Source organism: Brienomyrus brachyistius, chromosome 10, assembly GCF_023856365.1.
Source record: "Brienomyrus brachyistius isolate T26 chromosome 10, BBRACH_0.4, whole genome shotgun sequence".
Taxonomy (NCBI): domain Eukaryota; kingdom Metazoa; phylum Chordata; class Actinopteri; order Osteoglossiformes; family Mormyridae; genus Brienomyrus; species Brienomyrus brachyistius.
Window position 1 is genome coordinate 13,273,396 of NC_064542.1, and position 19,944 is coordinate 13,293,339.

The 19,944-nt window shown below is 46.2% G+C and overlaps 3 protein-coding genes across 5 annotated transcripts; 2 read left to right on the top strand and 1 right to left on the bottom strand.

Annotated features, from left to right (window-relative positions):
• The first annotated feature begins 564 nt into the window (after nucleotides 1–564).
• LOC125750919 (serine protease 23) lies at nucleotides 565–7,595 on the top strand. 2 transcript variants are annotated; one of them, XM_049029286.1, is made up of 2 exons: nucleotides 565–803; nucleotides 4,956–7,595. In XM_049029286.1, exon 2 carries the CDS (start codon nucleotides 4,974–4,976, stop codon nucleotides 6,102–6,104), a length of 1,131 nt encoding a protein of 376 aa, XP_048885243.1. In that variant the 5' UTR covers nucleotides 565–803; nucleotides 4,956–4,973; the 3' UTR covers nucleotides 6,105–7,595. The 2 variants fall into 2 exon arrangements, with proteins under 2 accessions (XP_048885243.1, XP_048885242.1); XM_049029285.1 differs by having other exon boundaries at nucleotides 567–957.
• Nucleotides 7,596–9,057: 1,462 nt separating this feature from the next.
• vbp1 (von Hippel-Lindau binding protein 1) lies at nucleotides 9,058–11,990 on the top strand. Its single transcript, XM_049029230.1, has 6 exons — nucleotides 9,058–9,205; nucleotides 9,909–10,033; nucleotides 10,249–10,315; nucleotides 10,410–10,508; nucleotides 10,809–10,947; nucleotides 11,404–11,990. Exons 1-6 carry the CDS (start codon nucleotides 9,125–9,127, stop codon nucleotides 11,478–11,480), a joined length of 588 nt encoding a protein of 195 aa, XP_048885187.1. The 5' UTR covers nucleotides 9,058–9,124; the 3' UTR covers nucleotides 11,481–11,990.
• Nucleotides 11,991–15,361: 3,371 nt separating this feature from the next.
• Nucleotides 15,362–19,591, bottom strand: rab39bb (RAB39B, member RAS oncogene family b). 2 transcript variants are annotated; one of them, XM_049029228.1, is made up of 3 exons: nucleotides 19,120–19,591; nucleotides 17,599–17,826; nucleotides 15,362–15,890 (listed from the first exon to the last, which is right to left on the bottom strand). In XM_049029228.1, exons 2-3 carry the CDS (start codon nucleotides 17,811–17,813, stop codon nucleotides 15,464–15,466), a joined length of 642 nt encoding a protein of 213 aa, XP_048885185.1. In that variant the 5' UTR covers nucleotides 17,814–17,826; nucleotides 19,120–19,591; the 3' UTR covers nucleotides 15,362–15,463. The 2 variants fall into 2 exon arrangements, with proteins under 2 accessions (XP_048885185.1, XP_048885186.1); XM_049029229.1 differs by lacking the exon at nucleotides 19,120–19,591 and adding an exon at nucleotides 18,487–18,522.
• Nucleotides 19,592–19,944: the final 353 nt, after the last annotated feature.

The window sequence follows — 19,944 nt, forward strand, 5'->3', positions numbered from 1 at the left end:
CAGGAAGCCAGTCATCACAGTGGCCCCACCATCCGGCGCTAACCTCTCCTTCACCCCTACCTGTCTGAATTGTGTTCTCTTAAACAATTTGTGCAACCGGATTCTATGATCCTGCCTTGGAATACAGCAAGCCTGGACATTACAGTTGCATTAAATTATTTTAACAGTAATATTATATGCCGTATGATTAAACTTTTCCAAAGCCTAAAAGCATGAATCCTTGGTCCATGATATACTGCAACACACACTGATAACTAGTACAAAGAAGATCCCATTGCCTCCAGCGACACACGTTTGCATACCACACCCTTACGGAAGGTTGGGAGGTTATATTTCAGATAGCCTCTGGGATTCTCTGAAACCGTGGTTGAGTATAAGGTCTCTGACAAATGTACTGTTTATCTGTCTTCCCAGATACTATTTTAAGACAAAAATATTTTGAGCAATTGTTCCTCGGCGGTGGGGAACATCTTATTTCACACACAAGGCCATTAAATCATAATAGGACTGAATAACAGTGATAATAATTCACACCGCGTGGGGTTGAAGGGTCGCTTTTTCTGTAATTGAAGGTTATGTGGGCGCTAGGACCGCGGGGACAAGCGGTGTAGAGTTTAACTGAGAAAGCGGTGTCGGATGCTTCCAACACCATAAACGCGAAGAGGCTGCTTCCCCTTCGCGGGACCTGGGGCAGAGACTCGAAATTAGAGTCGCTTCCAGAGCAAGGCTCGGCTCGGCTCGGCTTAGATCGGCTCCGATCGGCTCGGCTCGGACACGTACGGCGGAGTCAAGGGGAACTCCTGGTGAGCCGAAAGTCTGGAATTCAGACCTGTCATACTTCGAAATGAGATGGAAGTTTGTTGGAGAGCCACTATACCCAGCGCTTTTCGCGAAGAGGAAAACGTGAACGGGATTTAATTTCAAAGATTTATGAAACTTATTTCAGCGAAATAAACGGTAATATTTAATAAACTTTTTTCTTCATTACCGACTTTTTAAATTACGAATACACGTCACCCCATGTGATTTTTCACGCGATCCAAGATGAATTCTAGGGATATGTTTAATATGTTGAATAGTCATTAACACAGTCTAGTAAGGTAAGGTACGGCGTATTTTTTGTGCAAACGCTCATCAAACAACTTTTAATTAAGAATTGAAGTATGATAAAACTGCATTGTGACTTGGGAAGGGGCGTGGGTTGCCTGTCATCAGCCGTTTCGAAATTAAATTAAATGACTGGATTAGTAACGTGTAACTTTTCGTTTTGGCTGTAATTAGTTATGCTAATAGTTTATCCAAGGTCCACTTACCAAGGTCACACCAGCTAGAACATTCAGGCGAGGATCCTCAGCAGATAGCACGTTCTTGTATTCAAAAGTTTTCTTTGTCGGAGGGGTTAATATAGTAGGGCACTCATTATGTGAGGGATACAAATTGCCTTTCTAAAAATGATGTAAAAATATGGAAATCTATGCTTGCAAAATGCAAATTAATGGGCGATGAGTTCTAAATGCAAAGAAAAAAACAATGTCGCGAAAAATGTATTAAAAATAAACACCTTCATTATCTGTTAAATTCCACTAATGTTTTAATAAATCAAACATTATTTTCCTAAAAGTGTGGGGAAATACACCATCCACAACTCACTCTTATGCACTCATATTCACAAACACCAGCTGGTGGTCTGGAAACATGGCTGGGATACGGCTGGGAGTTTTCCATAAGTTGTTGTTGTTGTTGTTGTGGTTTTGGCATTAGACGGAACCATGTATGTGCGTGTTCTTGTGTAAGGCTCCGTGCTGTCGGTGCCCAGTCTTGTGCCATGCAGGCGTCTGGTTGAAAGTGTGTGTGTGTGTGTGTGTGTGTGTGTGTGTGTGTGTGGGAGTGTGATATAGTGCCTGGTAGTCACTGGTTCAGATTCCTGGAGCGTGATAATTAAATTCTTCAGCATAACATTCATCCATGCAAATGGGGAACTCCGTCGCTTTGAGAGTTTTAATCACATTTATTGTTGGTGTGGCAATAACCCAGGATTTCCGTGACGACGTATAAAGGGATGCAAAGGATGTTCTAAGACACGAGGCTGACGCATGACTCGATTCACTGCATTTAAGTGGAGGCAGGTACATGGGGCTGTAGATAATGCTGCATTCTCTAGGCGTCGCCTACTGTGTCCTGTACCAGGAGAACCCTAAGTCTTCAGGAGAGGCAATTTTCAGTGCATTTCTCAAAACATTTCTCAGCATGCAGCTGAGACATTAATCTCAAAACTGAAGTTAGACCCAAGTGTTGTCGGCTGAGTTCTGGATTTCCTGACTGATGGGTTACAGAGAGAGAGGGCTGATGGTATCCTAAGTTTCTTCATTCATGTTTGTTCACATTTCACGTCTCCTATCCTTGTATGTGTTTTGTTTACTAATGCTTGTGGTCGCAATGATACAGATAGACACATTGCCAGATTATCTAATACATGGGATATGTTGCTGTGTGTTTCTTAGCCTAAGGAGTCTCTAAAAGCAAATGTTGGTGAGCTGTTGTTCATGGCTTTGTGATGTTTCTTATCTGTAAAGCAAATTTACATTTTAGAAGATAATGATGCATTTACTTGGCAGATGCTTTTAATTCAAAGTGAAATACAAGGTTGGAGGTTGGAGAGTCAGCTGGTCCCTGGAGCACTGGGCCATGATCAAGGGCCCAAGAGTGAAATCGCTCTGCCATGCATGGGATTTGATCAGCAACCTTGTCTGAGAATCACATTTGCAAATAAACCTCTGGTCCAATAGGGAATTTGCTTATTTGTGATTTTAACTGAATATGGGAATATTTGAATTGGGAAATATGTTTTTTGTCGACAAAAGATTAGCTGCCACAGGGAAGAGGTCATGGAACCGGTGGTGTAACATTTTATAAGTGCAAAGGGAGCTTTGACAGCCTGTTGGGGTTAAGCAAATTCATTTATTAGGTTATCAGATCCATTGGGCCGAACCCCCCCACCAGAACCGAATCGGACAAGAGTAGCATCGCCCGTTGAAATGTCACTGTAATCCGACTGGTCGGCGTATATTGGGCTGCTTCAGAAAGAGGTCAGTCTTTTGGCACCCGCTGTAATATCTCACTTTTGCTGTGCTTAGATCTTCTAGGTTCTGTTCTGTCTGTGGGACGACAGAACCGTAACTGCAAAGCTGCACTTACAGATTTCCATTGTTCACTCCGGACCAATCACGTGGCCCCGTACATGGTCACATAAATGCCTCATCTCTGTTTACAGAACAAAGACAGCAGCGCGCAGAAGGAAACCCCGCCCACACGTGGCATAAAGGCCATGTGTCCCCCGTATAGCCACTCCCCCCCAGCTCAGTTACTGCAGGTTCAGGGATGCGGGCCGTATCTGGGCGGGTGCTCTGGACAAGGCGCGGCCCCTCCTGTCAGATCCTGAGAGGCTCCCTGCCTCAGCTTGCTCTGGGAAGCTTTTAGACACCTGCTCTTGTCTTTGTCCCTGGGGATTTTGGGGGGCAGGGTTGGGGAGGTACAGACTCTTAGAGTTTCTGGGGGCGGAGCTAAAATTTCAGAGACTTAGAAGTTCTCCCGTTTGCCCTGGTTTCTGCCAGTCCGCCACGCACAGGACTTACAGCTCAGGACCTCGTAACACACACACACACACACAGACACACACACGCAGGCGCCGCGGTGGTTAATGGCCGCATGCCGTCAGACTCCGCCCTACCCCAGGGCACATTCAAAAGAGAAACGCCCACCGAAGACATCGCTGCCTTTCGCATACATGCACACACATCTCAGCAAAGTCTCCCTCTGATACGCAAAAAAAAAAACCAAGCACACAAACACGTTAACACTCACACCCACAGGAGGCCTGGCGTTTGCGGGAAGGTTGCTGCATGCACAGAATGGCGAGCATAGCGCGTGTGTAATGTGGGTTCAGGGGGACCGACAGGCCTCCGCTGTTCCACGCAGGGGATCCAGATGGGCTCGGTCTCTTGGCTTCTCACCTCCTGAAGCCTCGGACCCCCAGGCCAGACCCTCCCTGTCGTAGCAGTGGGGGGTTTGATCCATTGGCAAGCCATGACTCTACCAGTCAAACCCCCCCTAAGATCGACGCTTGTGAGCTGGGTCAGGTTTGATGGAAAGGGGGCCCCCCAGGGGAGGACGGCGAACAAGGACTGCTTTGTTGGTCGGGGAGGACATAAAAGAGGCGAAACTCAGGCCCAAGCAGCGATATAGAGTGGCGCCATGTGGGCGTGGAACAGCTAGGACCTAAGGTGCATACGCCCCCTCCCCTAGGGGGGGTCCACCTGTAATGCGTGGAAGTTGCCGGTGCAATAGAGAGAGCCCATCCGGCTTGGGAAGGGCAGCCTCTTTGCATGTTGTCAATTAATAACAAATCGGTTGGAAAAGCTTATTTATCAAATAGTGTTTTGAGACAATGGACCGTTCTGGAAAGTCTGTGTTGTAACTGAGGGATAAGTGGATTCATGTGTTCTGCGCGTCTGCGTGCATCTGTCTGTGCGCGTGCAGGTCATTATGCATATTATCACTGCCCTCCTGTGGCCGAGACAAGCGTCTGCACCGGAGTGTCTAGGGAAGGTTAAACTTTTATTTGTGTTTGTGCTTTGAGCTGAATATGGCGGAGGTGGGGGGGGGGGGGGTGTCGGGGAGTTGGCTGGCGTACCGCGGCTTACCGCCATGCCGGGATCTCCTGGGGATCTGAGGAGTGGTTGCAGGCAAAACGATGAACTGCTCCTGCTGTCAGCTGTCAAGTTCAATTTGCGTGTAGATTCTCCGCAGTGACTTGCAGATTGAGCTACTTGTGCAGCTGGGTATGTCAGTGAGGCGACCCAGGGCCTAGAACAGAGTCCCTGCTGTGTGTCTGTAACCCCGCCTGCCCAATGCTGTCACATGATAATCATTTTATTTACTTCATTTCCTAATTCCAGGTCAGCGTCAACCCAGCCATGACAGCACGTCAGGGAGTTGCCAACTACTGTTTTTTCTTCACCATGCTCCTGCTGCCGTTCCCCCCCGCAATGCCATTCCGAAGGCCCCCTGACCCACACCGAGCCCACCTCCCATCCCTGGTGGCCCACACCCCCCAATCCCTGTCCCGCTCTCGCTTCAGTGCTCAGGCCCAGCTGGATTTCAGCACCCACTGCACTGCCAGTTGCTACCACAAGGAGCTCAGGCCAGAGGTACTGACCGATCAGCTTGCGTTTGAGACACTGTATTCTGATGGCTCCCGCACGCTGACCACCATTGACCTAGAGGTCATGGATGAGGATGAAGTTAATCAGAGCACTGCAGTTCAGCCTCCCACCACAAGGGGCAACCAAATCGTGAGGCGGAAACGGCAGATCTACGGTGCCGATGGCCGCTTCAACATCCGCGGCGACCACTTCCTGCTGGATTACCCCTTCTCCACGGCAGTGCGCATCTCGACGGGGTGCACAGGTGTCCTGGTGTCCCAGCGACACGTGCTCACTGCTGCCCACTGCGTGCATGATGGGAAGGATTACGTGAAAGGGGCCCGCAAGCTGAGAGTGGGCTTCCTGGTACCGCCACCTGCCAACAGCAGCCGCCCCGGGAAGCCCCTGGTGCGCTGGGTACGGGTTCGACGGACCCGGGTCCCCAAAGGCTGGATTCAGGGGCCACAGGATGCCAGCATGGATTTCGACTATGCCTTGCTGGAGCTGTGTTGGCCTCACCGCCGTCCCTTCATGCGCCTGTCGGTGGCACCATCCTCCAAGAATCTGGCAGGCCGCCGGATCCACTTCTCTGGGTTCGACAGCGACCGACCAGGGGAACTGGTGTACCGCTTCTGTCCTGTAGAGGACGAGTCCAACGACTTGATCTACCAGCACTGTGACGCCCGGCCAGGGGCCAGCGGCTCAGGGGTGTACGGCCGGGTGTGGGACCGTGTCCTGGAGCGCTGGGAGCGCAAGGTCATTGGCGTCTTCTCTGGCCACCAGTGGCTGGAGATAGACGGCGAAAACCGCGATTTCAATGTGGCCGTTCGCTTCACCCCACTCAAATTCGCGCAGATCTGCTACTGGGTGCATGGTAATCACGTGGACTGCAGTCAGGACTGAATTGGATGTGGAGGGGGGCACTGGATTCAGAAAGTAGAGTTTATATGGGGGGGGGGGGGTTGAAATGGAAAGAGATATTGCAGCTTAAGTGTGGGCCCGAAAAGTAGCTTTTTTTGAAATCCAGAATGAACTAGATTAAGAAGCTGAAGTAAACACGAGGTTTGGATCAAATCAGGCATCGTTGCTAAAGTGGAAAAATGTATTCTGAAACCGAATAAGAGTCAGAAATGGCTGAATGTGGGGTTTTGACTCTACGCCCCACTTTTCTCTGTTTTTCTCTTTGCCCGAGAGCTTGCCGTAACTCAATGCTCAAACGGACTGGCCTGTCAGCTGCATTTTGGCAGAAGCACTTTTTTTCCTGTTTATAGGAAGCCTTTCTCCCTGGATCCTGGACGACCACCTTTCTCCACGTTGGTGCCACGGTGCCACTCAGACACGGTCTCTCTCGCCAATTGCCAGGGGTGTACAAAGAACCTGTCACATTCACCGCATCCTGTGCCACAAGACCTTTTCCTGATGCGTGATGTGAATCCGAGGCGTCTGTAGAGAAACTGATCATAAGGGAAATGGGGTGGGGGGTGAGTGTGTGTTAGCGTGCGTAGTGCAGTGAGTGTGTGTTTGTGTATAGCACTGTGTGTGTGTTTGTGCCTGGTGCAGGCTATGTATCTGTGCAGTGCAGTGGGTGTTTGTGCCTAGTGCAGTGGGTGTTTGTGCATAGTGCAGTGTGTGTGTTTGTGCATAATGCATTATGGATTTTTGGCCATAGTGCAGTGAGTGTGTGTTTCTGCATAGAGCTGTGTATGTCTGTGCATAATGCAGTGGGTGTGTGTTTATGACCAAAATCCAGTTTTTATATTTTCAAAGTCAGGATGTTATTTGGTTTATGGGAATGTTTACACTGTGCAAGAACTTAGGTGGCTAAGCAACTGGGACTGGCACATTTTCCAGGAGGGTCGCTGCTGTTGTACCCATGAGGGACATCCAGCTGTACATTATTCTCCAAAATACTAATATGTATCACATTCTCTCCTGCATTGGATAATTACATCTGCTAAGCAACTACACCATACAGCAAAGCTACAGCTAGCTGGATATTTTCTATATAAACTGCATATGATGCAAGCTTCTCAGAAATGATGGCTCCCATGAAGATCCGAAGAACCGCTGGCCCAAACCAGCGACGATCCCCAGAGTCAGACTACCTGTGATCTCAATGCCGGTGGACTGGCCTACCAGTCACCAACATGCCTATGGACTGGTCTGCATGTGAGCCACATCCACAGCTCTGTGCACCTGCAATCGATGAGATGGTCTTCCTGTGATGCTTACCTAGATGCTCATCTCATGCACATTCCAACCGCATCAGAATCTATAATTGAGGAACCACTGACTTTCTCACAAATGCAATAACAGCATCTTCCTTCCAAGCAGGAGTATTTCATTTGTTTTAAAAATGCTTTTCTCTATTTTATTAAACTATATCATTGCCTATTACAGTTGTCATCTCTTTCTTGTAGATTATTACCATATACACCCATTCTTAGATCATCTTAGTGCTTTTTCGGTACCTGGCTATGGTTTATTATTTGAAATCTGCATGAAATAACTAGGCTATTATTTATTGATGAATATTAAAACTTCAAATTTTAGGTACCGATCAGTCACAGATAGCAGTCACTGGTGCTCACTGGTGCTCACTGGTGATCAGGAATGGGGGGTCAGCTTCCAGAATACATTTCCACCGACACATCTGTCAGTCCGAACAGGAAGTTACGACAATCGTTCCATTAAATCTTATGCCACTGGATTTAAACCCATCAGCCCTATTCCTGAAGGTCTCCTGTTCACAAACCTGCTGTTTTAAAAGTTGGGTTCTGCTCAAAATACATTTATGACTCATTTAATGTGTATTCTGGGTGCATGGAGATACAACACTTTTCAAAAATTGCCACAATGACAAAAATACCATGCACAATAGTCACATTATCATGGAGGATATGTGTCCAATACATAGTTTGTCAACAATATTCTTTTGCATATAAAAGTTTTGGAGGTTTTACTATTGGAAGATCTTGATATGTCTTCCATAGAAGCAAACGGAATTTGCTACGAAAGCAGAACAGTTTTAAATTAGGGTTAGGTTTTAGTGCTTCATGAAGATTAAATTTCCCTGCAGGTGTGGGTGAGAAATTATGCTTAAATGTAATTTTCCAGTAATCAAGTGCTTGCAAGTAAAAATATTAACGTTTTTGACAAGTAGTTTATTCCATTTATAACTGAATGAGAGAGGAAATGTTAAATCAAATCAGGGACCAAGGGAAGTCAGTAGTAGAAAATTTTCTCCATTTTAATTTGTCTTGACGGGCGGCATGGTGGTGCAGTGGTTAGCACTGTCGCCTCACACCTCTGGGACCCGGGTTCGAGTCCCTGCCTGGGACACATGTGTGTGGAGTTTGCATGTTCTCCCCATGTCGTCATGGGGTTTCCTCCCAGAGTCCAAAAACATGCTGAGGCTAATTGGAGTTGCTAAATTGCCCGTAAGAGTGCATGTGTGAATGAATAGTGCGTGAGTGTGCCCTGTGATGGGCTGGCCCTCCATCCTGGGTTGTTCCTTGCCTCGTGCCCATTGCTTCTGGACCCTCCACGACCAAGTAGGATAAGTGGTTTGGAAAATGGATGGATGGATGAATAATTTGTCTTGACGATCAAATACAATACCCCTATCTTATTTAAACATTTTTTTTCCAAATAAATCTGAATAAGTAGGGAGCCAACAGACTTGTTTGGTTATCAACATAACGTGAAATTTCCTAACACAGTAGATTTGATATTCCCAGTGGTCTTATTAACAGAATATATATATCCTATATATAGCCTTAAATCTTTTTGAAGCCAGTGGCTCCACCCTGCACTGCGTCGTTCTCGACGCAGCACGGCGCTCTTGCGCGCGTCCGCGGCGCGCTCCCTGCACCGACGGCGCTCGGCTTTTACGTAAGGAGGGAGTGGTGAGTCTTTTCAAGATGGCGACGACCATAGAGAGCGCTGCCGCTGCAGTAGGGAATAAGAAGAAACATCTCGGCATTCCCGAGGCTGTGTTTGTGGTGGGTGAATAATTCTCTGTGATTGCTTTAATCCCAAGTCGTTTTTTTTGGGATTGGTAGACTATCAGTGATATAGCGGCTGCAAAATTCAGCCGAGCCGTGTTTGCAGACGCCAACAGGAGCGGGCTGCTAACCTTTTAAGGCAGCGAGCGTGGTTTTAGCGTGACAATGGTAGCCGTTTTCCTTGAAGAGACTAGCGGTGTCTGAAGCGTGCTGCGCTTTTTTTCCCGCCGTGAAACCGACGTGTAAACATTTTTATACTTATAATCCGAATTTTGCTCTGGAATCTGCCTTCGATAGAACACGGACTCGGCAGCTCGTCGTTAGCATTGCCCTTTAAACAGGAATGAGGTCGGGGAAGATGGCGTTTTATTTAATGTTAAACTGTCTCTGTTTAATTTTCATGATGTTTTTGCGGATGCTGTTGCTCAGTTTTTGAAATGCCGAATGCTAGGGTTAAACTGGCCGCTGGTGGCTTCTAGAGCGTTTTCTCAACGTCATAAGGAAATGTATGGGGCTTGTATAGTGTTCCTGGCGTTTTAAGTAATTAATAATATCCAGGATAATAGTCTTGCTCCGAACTGACTACGTTCTGTATGGTCTTTAACGGTGAGATCTGAGTATTTTACTGTTGGCTATGCTACTTGTGTAATTTGTGAAGTTCCTCTTTTGTGCCAAGACGTGCATTTCCTCTCCACTACAGGAGGATGTAGACTCCTTCATGAAGCAGCCGGGCAATGAGACGGCTGACGTCGTGCTGAGGAGGCTGGACGAACAGTACCAGAAATACAAGTATATGGAGCTCAACCTGGCTCAGAAAAAGCTGAGGTATGTGCTTCCCTGGGGAAGTATGGACCACAGAGTGACGGAGGGCATTGCTTTGAGACACTGGCCAAATGTAATCACAAAGTAATGCGTGCAGTGGCTGTCTGCTGAGTAAGCACATGCTGCTTATTGCTCACGTTGCAAAAACTGCATGGCTAATTAAGTCATCTGATGGCTGATATTGGGATGGGTGACTGTGGTTCCCCTGCTGTTTCCAGGCTGAAAAACCAGATCCCGCAAATCAAGCAGACGTTGGAGATCCTGAGGCACATGCAGAAGAAGAAGGTGAGGTTTGGTTGAGCTTTTTCCTCTGCGTTTGAACTCCCCCCACATCCAGGCTTGTTTTCAGTCAGCCGTACTTTGAAATTCTCTCTTCCAGGACAGCACAGACCCTATGGAGACCCGCTTCATGTTGGCGGATAATGTGTACTGCAAGGCGTCCGTGCCCCCCACAGAAAAAGTGTGCCTGTGGTTGGGGGTAAGTAAGACCAAAGGAGGTGTGGACATATGGCTTTGTGTTGTGTCGCTAGAGAAAATAACATCTTATACCACAGCAAGTGAGTTGTTGCTGTCTGATAACTACTGATACCTGGTTCTGTACTGGCAGGCCTCCATAATGCCTGTGGTTTGTTACATAGTAACATTCCATTGAGCGTTTTTCTATGACAGTAATTTTACTGAAGGCAAGTTACCCCTTGAAGTAGCTATCTGTTGTGGGCTCTCTTGATTGAAATGGTAGTCGCCAAAATGTGTACAGTGACCTTATACTGTTTCCCAGGCGAACGTGATGCTTGAGTATGACATCGATGACGCACAGTCCCTACTGGAGAAGAACCTGGCCACCGCATCCCGAAACTTGGACTCTCTAGAGGAAGACCTTGATTTCCTTAGGGACCAGTTTACCACTACAGAAGTCAGTATCCTTCACTGGGGGGCCCAGTTTGGGTGGGTGAGGCTTGGACAGTGGGGTTTTTGACTTTGTGTGGGGGGCCAAGAATCCTTAGATTTGCAATGTAATTGGATTGCTCTGTGTTGTGGGGCCCAGCATGAAATATTTTCATGAGGTACCCCTGGTTTGGCTTAAATGAGCTTTACTTTCTTTTCCATCCCTAACGAGGCTCGCCCTGCCGTCGGCTGCAGATTTTCGCATCGAATTACGAAATTAGAACTTCAGTGTGATTTCTCTTCCGTATCTGCGTTTCAAAGTATTTAGTCGCTGTGCTGTCAGCCGATGAAGATTTGTTCCCTCAGATTAGTGGTGGTAAAAATTCCGTTAAAGCTACCAGCAGTTCCAGTTCGGAAGCGTTCCATAAGGTCTGCGCTTACTTGACACCTATATTTCCGAATTGTCCTTGACCCATGATGCTTCCTAGATATGGCACGTGTCTACAACTGGGACGTCAAGAGGAGGAGTCAGGCCAATTCCTCAAAAACGGCCGATATGTCTTAAACGAGACCCTGTGTGCCCCCCTCCGGCCCCTCATACCTACATAAGAGATTTTCCTGGCAGTTACCCAGTAGTACTTTCACTTGGTTTTCAACTTTATTTTTTAAAGTATTATTTTCAAGTAAAAAAGAAAATCAACATAAAGTGATTGTTTTTATTTTAATCTGTTTTTGACTGCAGATTACACTGGGTGAGTTTCCAGTTTTTGGGTTATTTATATTTTTTTTATTAAATATTTAAGTGTTTATGCTGCAGGTCTTTTCTACAGCCCAACTCGGTGGAACAGGATGTAGTTTGCAGACATTTGGGTGGTGCACCTGCGGGGCTTCATAGTCTTCTACAGTGGGTCAGACGGTGGCTGCAGAGGATCAAACTTCTCAAGAACCAATCCCTTTGACTACACCCTCGCCATTTTGTTTTGCCGGTTTCTTGTGCTTTTCCGTCGGTCCATTCATTTCTCCAACCTCTGTTAAGTTGAACCACATTAAACACAGCAAGACAAACACTGAATAACCTGTGATTCAAAGGGTGGTGTGTTTGTGTGTTACGCGCTTGTGAAATGGAGGCCGTGATCTGGAATTAAAGGGGTCACCTCACCAAAGCGTCAGCTACATTCCTCCTGGCTTTAGTATGCTCTTTCCCCCTTCAGATGGAGGTGGTACTAGTTCTCTGAGCTGTAATGGGAGTTGGTCAGTATATGCCATATATGACGAAGCAGGCTTTGCATATATTTAAATCGGGATGCAGCCCAAATACTTAAGTAACTTTTTTGTTGCATTATTTACTATATTGAAGTAGTGGTGCATCTTTAGTAGAGTTCCTTGTTGTGGCAAATCACATTTCCCATTTATTGAGTTAATGCTTTTAACCAAGGCAACAGTCAGTCCAATCTGGGGGGGGGGGTTATTTAGGCCTTTCTTAAAGGTCTAGGGCAATTGCAGTTGTGGGATTTGGACCCATAACCTTCAACACTCAGATGTAGCTCCTTAACCTATTGAGTTACACAAGGTGCTAGAGTAGAGTGTTATATTTCTAACATGTTCTGTTCTATGGGTGGAATGGTGGTTTTAGAGTAGCTTCTGTTGCAGAAATAACTTCTGTTCTCTCTTCCCACTTTCAATTAAAATAGATCACAGAACTATGTAGAAACGCATTGTGTGTGTGTTGAAGTCCCTAAGATGCTAAGTAATCTGGTTATTTTTGACCATGGAAGTGGCTCTCAAAACTTGCTGTGCAGACATCCCAGCACTATATTTATTTTATTTTTAGCCTGAGAATTAGCATGTCTATGCTGGGCTTCACCTAGTTCGGTTGAAAACTGGTTGTCCCTTTGGTGCCTTGTTGACACCCAGTGGTTATACATGGTACTGCAGCGATGGCCAAAGAAAAACGCATGCCGTGATTCTGAATGGACGTCTCTGGCTGTTTTTGCAATCTTACTTTCAGGTAGAGCTGTAGCAGATTGCTTGTGGGAGTTTTACTCCAGAAGGAAAAAATGATTGGTTCAGAGGTATAGCTAATCAGATTGTACAGGAGCGGGATCCAAGTGACTAGAGGAGGTGAGACCAAGACATCTGACTGGCTGCTCCTACCTCCTCTGTAATCTGATTGGTTTAGAGAAATAACCAGTCATTTTTCTTTCTGCCCCATTTTTGTGTAAGTAAAACTCCCACGAGCTAATAGATTACAAAAGTCATGGGTCATGTAGGTCCGGTCATGACACTGAATTGTCTCTACGAGGATTTTAAGTTAAATGAACACCCACTTTTTAGATTTAACAAAATAAAGGAAATAGTCACAACTGTCACATTATTTAAATTTTTAGTACATTACAGTTCATTCACTAGTTAAGGAGGTACAGAGTCCCATACCCTGTTAAACGGCTACATGACGTACAGCTCAAGGGTTTGGAATTTCACATTTCAGTACCTACAGCTTCAAGAAAACCGGCAAAAAGGACAAAATAAGCAGGAGAAGTAAGAGAGAAGCAAATGTTTCTGTAAGCGTTTAAACATTTCTATACTGGTGTGAAGCGCTGTAGAAAGTAAAGATGTCTGACCAGTGCTGTACAAGGGAGCAGGTTCCTATTAGTCCAGAGCAATGGGGGGGGGGTGGGGGCAGCTACGCCACATGGGGCAGTGGTCCTGTGAAGACCAGAAGGTAGGGTTGGGGGGTGGGTCAGCTTTTATCTGGTCTTATCTCACCAAGAGGTATGGAGTCCGGTTTGCTGGGTGCACAGCGGGACGTGTGACAGAGTGATGTCTTCGGGATCCACCCAGTTCGTACTTGGCTGGGCCAACTTAAACACCAGCCCGGGACTGGGAACTGAATGGCACCAGGCTGTCAGGTCCAAATCTTGGTACTGTCCCAAGTCCTGGAATGTTTCACCGAGGGAAAAGTGGCAGATGAAAAAATTCAGGGGTGTCACTTTTTTGTCATTCCACTCCCGCCCTGCCCTGCCAAATCTGAAGTCTCACCTGAAACCTTAAAAAGTCATAAAAATGTCGCTCCCTTTAGCCCAGTCCCCTCCAATCCGCATGTTCTCAAAACACCCCGAAGCAGGCTAATCTTTGGAATGGCATTGGGCAGGTGGATGGGGTCTCCTGATTGGTTCATTTGAAATGTAGTCGTGGTTACGGTAGTACTGGTAAAGGCCGTGTGGCACTGCTCTGGGTGTGCAGCGTAAGGAAGATGGAAGGGTGGATGGCTGGAACATGAGAGCAGTATTGATGGAAACCTGTTCAACCAATCAGGGATAAGCAACACTGGCAGGGATGAGAGTGAACAGACTGTACTGAAACTAATATGTGAGGGTGTTGGTGACTCTCAGTGTTAAGGGGGAGCGGAACAATAATTAATTCAGTAGATGTGGGCAGAGTGTATCTGCACACTTAGCACGTCTGATAAGACCCTAAGCAGTTAGAGCCTGGAGGTCATGCACTCAGGTTAAAGCTGCCTCACAGTGGATCCCTGTCGCAGGCCAGACCTCTCAGCCAGCCGCTCGTTTCCACAAAAATAAAGCACCATGTAGCGGACAGCTGCTCTGCAAATAATCAGAACGGGAAGCGGCAACAGCCAGCAGCTCCTCGAACCAGAATCATCTACTGCATCAGAGGGTAAATAGTGTGGGGTGCATCCACTCTGTTTACTCTAAACAGCAAATCAGCTGATCTGCACATGCTCAGTGCAAATATACAATAATTCAACTGTACATTTTGGATGTTTTTTTTTTTAACGGCTTTGGAAAACTACAGTAGGTTTTTACCCTACATTACTGTATATTTTAAAACACTTCTTCATCTTGTAATTAGTAATTGGTGTAATATACTGATTACTGTGTTGATTGGCTCCCCGTAGCTAAATAGCTGAAGCATACTGGGTGTGTAACGCATTTAATGAGGACCTGGATGCTATGAATTATGGGTAACTGTCTTACTGTGCTTCACCCTACCTTTTCTGCACAGGCTCCCAATATCCTGTCAATAAAATGTACTGAACAGCAGGTAAGTATTTTCCCTAGTCTGATCTTTTAGGACCAGCTCCGCCACCCCAACGTGGTTCTGGCCCAGGGCACCAGAGTAGCATGGAAAAGTTATTTTTAAAAAAGCAGGCTGAGTGTTGATTGACGTGCACAACCTTGGTCAGCCCAGCACTGACCCTTGTGTAGGGAACGCTTCCTTTGCACAGTTCTACTTTACATGTGCCATTCCCTCATTGGATGGGAGGAGGAGCATGGGAGAGGGATAACCAATCACGGGGAACTGAGAAGCAATACCCAATCAAGAAGGGGAACAGGCTCCAGGGAGACTTAAAGCAGATGTTTTACGGTCCCTGTGCACAGAACTGAAGATGAACTTGAGTAGTGCTTGGGCTGTCTGGGTGGGTGGGTGGGGAGTGCCAAGGCAGCAGCCGACAGGAACATCAACAGGCAGGTGAGCTTAGCGGTGAGGGGGGCGTCGGACGGATCGGGGCGGGGAGCGGCAAGATCAGCAGAGGCACCGGCGGTCGCTCTTGGTGACCTCCTCGGAGGAGTGCACCACGTTGGGCACGAAGCCACTCTTGACCCCCTCCCAACCCTCCTGGATGGTGATGTCCCCACGCTTGACCAGCTCGAAGATGTCGCGCGTCAGGTCCGTGAAGGCCTTCTCCACGTTGATGGCGTCGCGGGCCGAGGTCTCCACGTAGCGCATGCCGTAGGCCCCCGCCAGCTTTTCCGCCTCCTGCCGGCTCACCTGCCGCTGTGCCTCCAGGTCACACTTGTGGCCCACGAGCAGGAAGACGATGCCGTGCGGCTGCACGTGGCTCCTCGCCTCCTCGAGCCACTCGTGCACGTTCTGGAAGGAGCGCCGGTTGGTGATGTCAAAGAGCAGGAGGCCGCCCACCGAGTTGCGGTAGTAGGCCCTGGTGATAGACCTGGGGGAGAACAAAACGAGGAGGAGGAGGAGGTGCAGGCGGGAAGGATGACGCACGGTGGAGATGCCGTCAGGCCGAGGGAGGTAGGTGAGGGAGACGAGGAGCAGAAAAACAGGGAGACGAGGACGATAAGACATCACAGCGGCAGGTAAGGAGGCACAGAGGTAAAGGAAAGAAAAGCAGACAGAGTGAGACATGGAAGGGAAAAAGAGGAAAGAAAAAACAGGAAAGAGTGTTTAAAAACAGCACTGCTGCCCCTCACTTTAAATGCATCAATGAACATTTTCTGCCGAGCTGAGAGCAGCCATTGGGCCCTGCATGTTTAAGCCGGCCTGAACCCAAAGCTGACCTGCACCCCATTCATAGTTAACAGTCTGGCTAACGAGCACAAAATCAGGGTTAAGTTTTGGGAAATAACAGAAAAAATAAGTCAGCGCTGAATGACTTTTAGGTTCGCTCAGGATGAAGTAGTTTCTCGAAAGGAGCCAGAAGGCCTTGAGTTTCCGTCAGACCTGCACATTTCCATCAACTGAGAAGGGTGACTCTCCTTGTGTGACACAGTGACTATTCTTCATGTGTTCTTCTCATATTATTAAGGCCTGTATAGTGCCCCCCCACCCCCCAAAAAAGGCTATGGCATTTCTTACCACTGTATGTATGTGAGACTCTAGAAAAAGATTACAAAAGGTATTAATGATTCCTTGGTTCAAAATACATTTTACCATATGCCTAAGGTTTATCTGCTACAGTGGAGAGTGAGTGCAGTGTTTTTCCAAGGCTGGTTATCCTGAAGGTGCGATGTCAGATAGAATACAGTCGTTAAGGTTTGGATAATTGCCACACAAAAACCAAGGACTACGTTAATCGTAATAATTTCCTCCACGATAATGCAATTATGATGAAACAGATGAAAAACACCAAATTCATTTGCAAACAGCTGTGTTTGTGGAGCTGGGGGATTCCTCCTTCTGTAAATCAGTAATATTTAGCAATATTTAAAATATTTTACACGTTCCCCCCTCCCAAGCTGCACAGTGGACACAAAACCAGTCATACCTCCTAAAAAGCTCTCTGTGTAACATTACAGCGAAAATGATGAACTAGGCACTAAGAACCTGGAGCCAGCCTGGGAATTCACAGTTCTGTTTAAATTAGTGTCAAAGAACAACCCCCCCACCCAATTTCACAGCCACCTAGATGCCAGAAGACCATGCCTTCTAAAAATACAGGAATATGTTCATTCAATCTTTCTATTAGAAGATAGTCACCTGAGGTGTTTGTGCACCGTCTTTGATACTTTTTAAGCAAACGTTTGACAGTCATGAGTCCCTAATTGAATGCCCACTCGTGGAATGTACCTCGCCAACGTCATAATTACCCGGCATGCCATCCGGTCTTTTCTGTCGTCATCTGACATCAACTCGCAGTTGACTCACATCTACACACTGGAGTATTTTGCACTTGCACATATTGGTTTTTGATCATTCTTCTTAATCTATTTCTTCGATATTTTATCCGACTAAATAAACAATGAACATTAGGCTTATGTGCGTGTTATTTGCTAACGTATCAAGCTGGGTGTGTAAGATAAGGTATTTTGCAATTTGCATGCAGTTTACAAATCATCACGTTTGCATAACGTGATTTCACCAGGACTGCACCTGTAGCTCTCAATACACCCAACAAATCTACGTCATGTACACCGTACCTGAATCGCTCCTGTCCCGCAGTGTCCCAGATCTGAAGTTTAATGCGTTTTCCTGGCTCAATCTCGACCAGGCGTGAAAAAAAATCCACCCCAACAGTTGGGTCGGACACCTGGGCGAAGCGTCCTTCGGTGAAGCGTCGGATCAAGCACGACTTCCCCACCGTCGAGTCTCCAATCACGATCAGTCGGAACTGGTACAACCATATCGCCTCCATGTCTCCCCCAAGCCTGCGGAGAGATGCACGGTGAAAGGACCCAGGACAGTACTTTCTGGGGAGGAGTGTAAACACGCAAACCCCACGGCAACCCGAGTGCCCCCCGCAGCCGCCCCACCGGCCCTCAACTCCCCTCCACCGTGTCGCCTTAGGAGAGCGATGCTTGTGAATTTAAACGAGGGCCGAGTGGAGAAGAACACGGCGACTCTTTGTGCGTCTGATCTGAAACCCCATCCGCCTATACAGAAATAATGTATCCCAGGGGCTGTTGTGTTTTCACGTTGCATCGTCCATTTCCTTAGTCACAGCCTCATCCCAAACTAGATGTGCTTATTCTTCTAAATCCTTCGCTGAATTCGAAGTATAACAACGGATTAATTGATCGCGCATTATAAATGAGATCAGAAGTCCAACGCTGAGTTATTAAAAAAGGAACAGCACAACGCAGCACAACAGATACTGAAATCATTTAATTAATGGACGACTTTTGAAAAAAAAAAATTATATATATATATCTCCGTGGTCGCAGACCGACTGTTAGTTAATGAAATTATTTTTCATGGAGGTCATCTGGAAAGCAATACTTCTACAAACACTAGGTAAAAGCTGAATTATCAGTTTTTGAGCATAATTTCCCGTCATATTCAGGCCTTTGTTTATCTATCCAACAGACCTGTGTTTGCTTTAAGTCCCGCTACCGTCGTCTCCCATGGTACAGTGGCAACTACCGCCCCTCTCTCCTGCGTTTATAATACACGGGCTCGGCTAGGCAAACACTGCCGTATTCAGCTCCCAAATGAATACTCCGGCTATTGTCTCCATCCGGATATAACAGGGTAGCCGAGAGCGGATGGTGCTTTTACTGGTTGTAGACGCGATACGTTTGAAAACTACAAATAGTCACATTTTTTTGTTATTCGTGCAAAAAACAAAACCGGTTGCATTTCAGAAACACCAAGGTCAATTGGCCTCCATTTTGCAATTATCCGAAGAACCCAGCTGCATTTACTGGTAGAAATATATAATCTCTAACCAATATTTTTCACAATAATCACAACGATTATATTATAGTATCCTGCAAAGGCCAATACAATTAACTTCAAATTCCAGACGCACACTAGAACGATTTAATATTAACACAGCCCAAGACGTTCCGAGGTATTATTAACCTCATAACTATTGTTATATCGAATGCATTTTTTGCATATTTAAAAACTACAGGTATTAATACCACACAAAGAAAATGATATCGTACAAAATGTTTGAACAGAACGCATTAATGTATAATTATAGCATATGTCCTTACGGTGTATGGTTTTCTCTTAGAGCTCGAGAACAGCAAACTCCATGTTGCCGAAGGGACAGTCTTTTCTTTCGAATATAAAATCTCAACTAATGGTCTTCGACAAAGCATAAGATTAATCAAACATCACTGGCACTGAAAACAAAAACGAGCAGATCAATTATACTGCAGTCCGTTCTCAGAATTCTATACAGGAAGAAACAAATCACGCCGCTTCCACGATAGATTCGGTTGTTCTTTTGCAAGGATGTCGTAGAGCTATATTATTGTTACGTAATTTTGTAAATTGATGTCAATATGGAATAATCGACGTCCGTTCGGCGTTATCGATGTGATTGTATTAATCCAAATCCTTTTATTTCCATGTGTTAAAGATGGAGAAATGTTTGGAAATTTCTCTGATGAAATGGCAGCAACACCAGCAGCATCACACAGCCTGACTCATCCCGCATCAGCAACACTACTGTAAAATCCCTAATAGCGGAGCGTTAAACTTCTTCCCTTCAAATCATTGCACATGCTCAGGAATTGTTACCGTAATAACTAGCGTAAAATGATCTCGTTCCTATCTAGGAGCTTAGGTACAAATAAGAATGCTGCTGGATTCTTCAACAGCCGCTAGGCCGTCTAATAGTAAAGGAACGGCATCCATACACAGTTTCTTCAAGAAAAAACATCCAGCTGTATAAATGACTTAAAGTGGATAAATGTGTTTGCTAAGATGATAAGAAAAAACGCAAAGATTACCAGCAAAATGTTATATCTTAAATCAAATTAAAAACTGGAGGAACAGACATCATAATGTCCAGTGGTATGGGCAAAATAAAA

Excerpts from the sequence above, each read along its gene's own strand:
- LOC125750919 (XM_049029286.1), top strand. The coding sequence starts at position 4,974 with ATGACAGCACGTCAGGGAGTTGCCAACTACTGTTTTTTCTTCACCATG.
- rab39bb (XM_049029228.1), bottom strand. The coding sequence starts at position 17,813 with ATGGAGGCGATATGGTTGTACCAGTTCCGACTGATCGTGATTGGAGAC. Across the intron at positions 15,891-17,598 it reads GCGGGACAGGAGCGATTCAG|GTCTATCACCAGGGCCTACT; the intron begins GTACGGTGTACA and ends GTTCTCCCCCAG.
- vbp1 (XM_049029230.1), top strand. The coding sequence starts at position 9,125 with ATGGCGACGACCATAGAGAGCGCTGCCGCTGCAGTAGGGAATAAGAAG. Across the intron at positions 9,206-9,908 it reads TTCCCGAGGCTGTGTTTGTG|GAGGATGTAGACTCCTTCAT; the intron begins GTGGGTGAATAA and ends TCTCCACTACAG. Across the intron at positions 10,509-10,808 it reads AAGTGTGCCTGTGGTTGGGG|GCGAACGTGATGCTTGAGTA; the intron begins GTAAGTAAGACC and ends ACTGTTTCCCAG.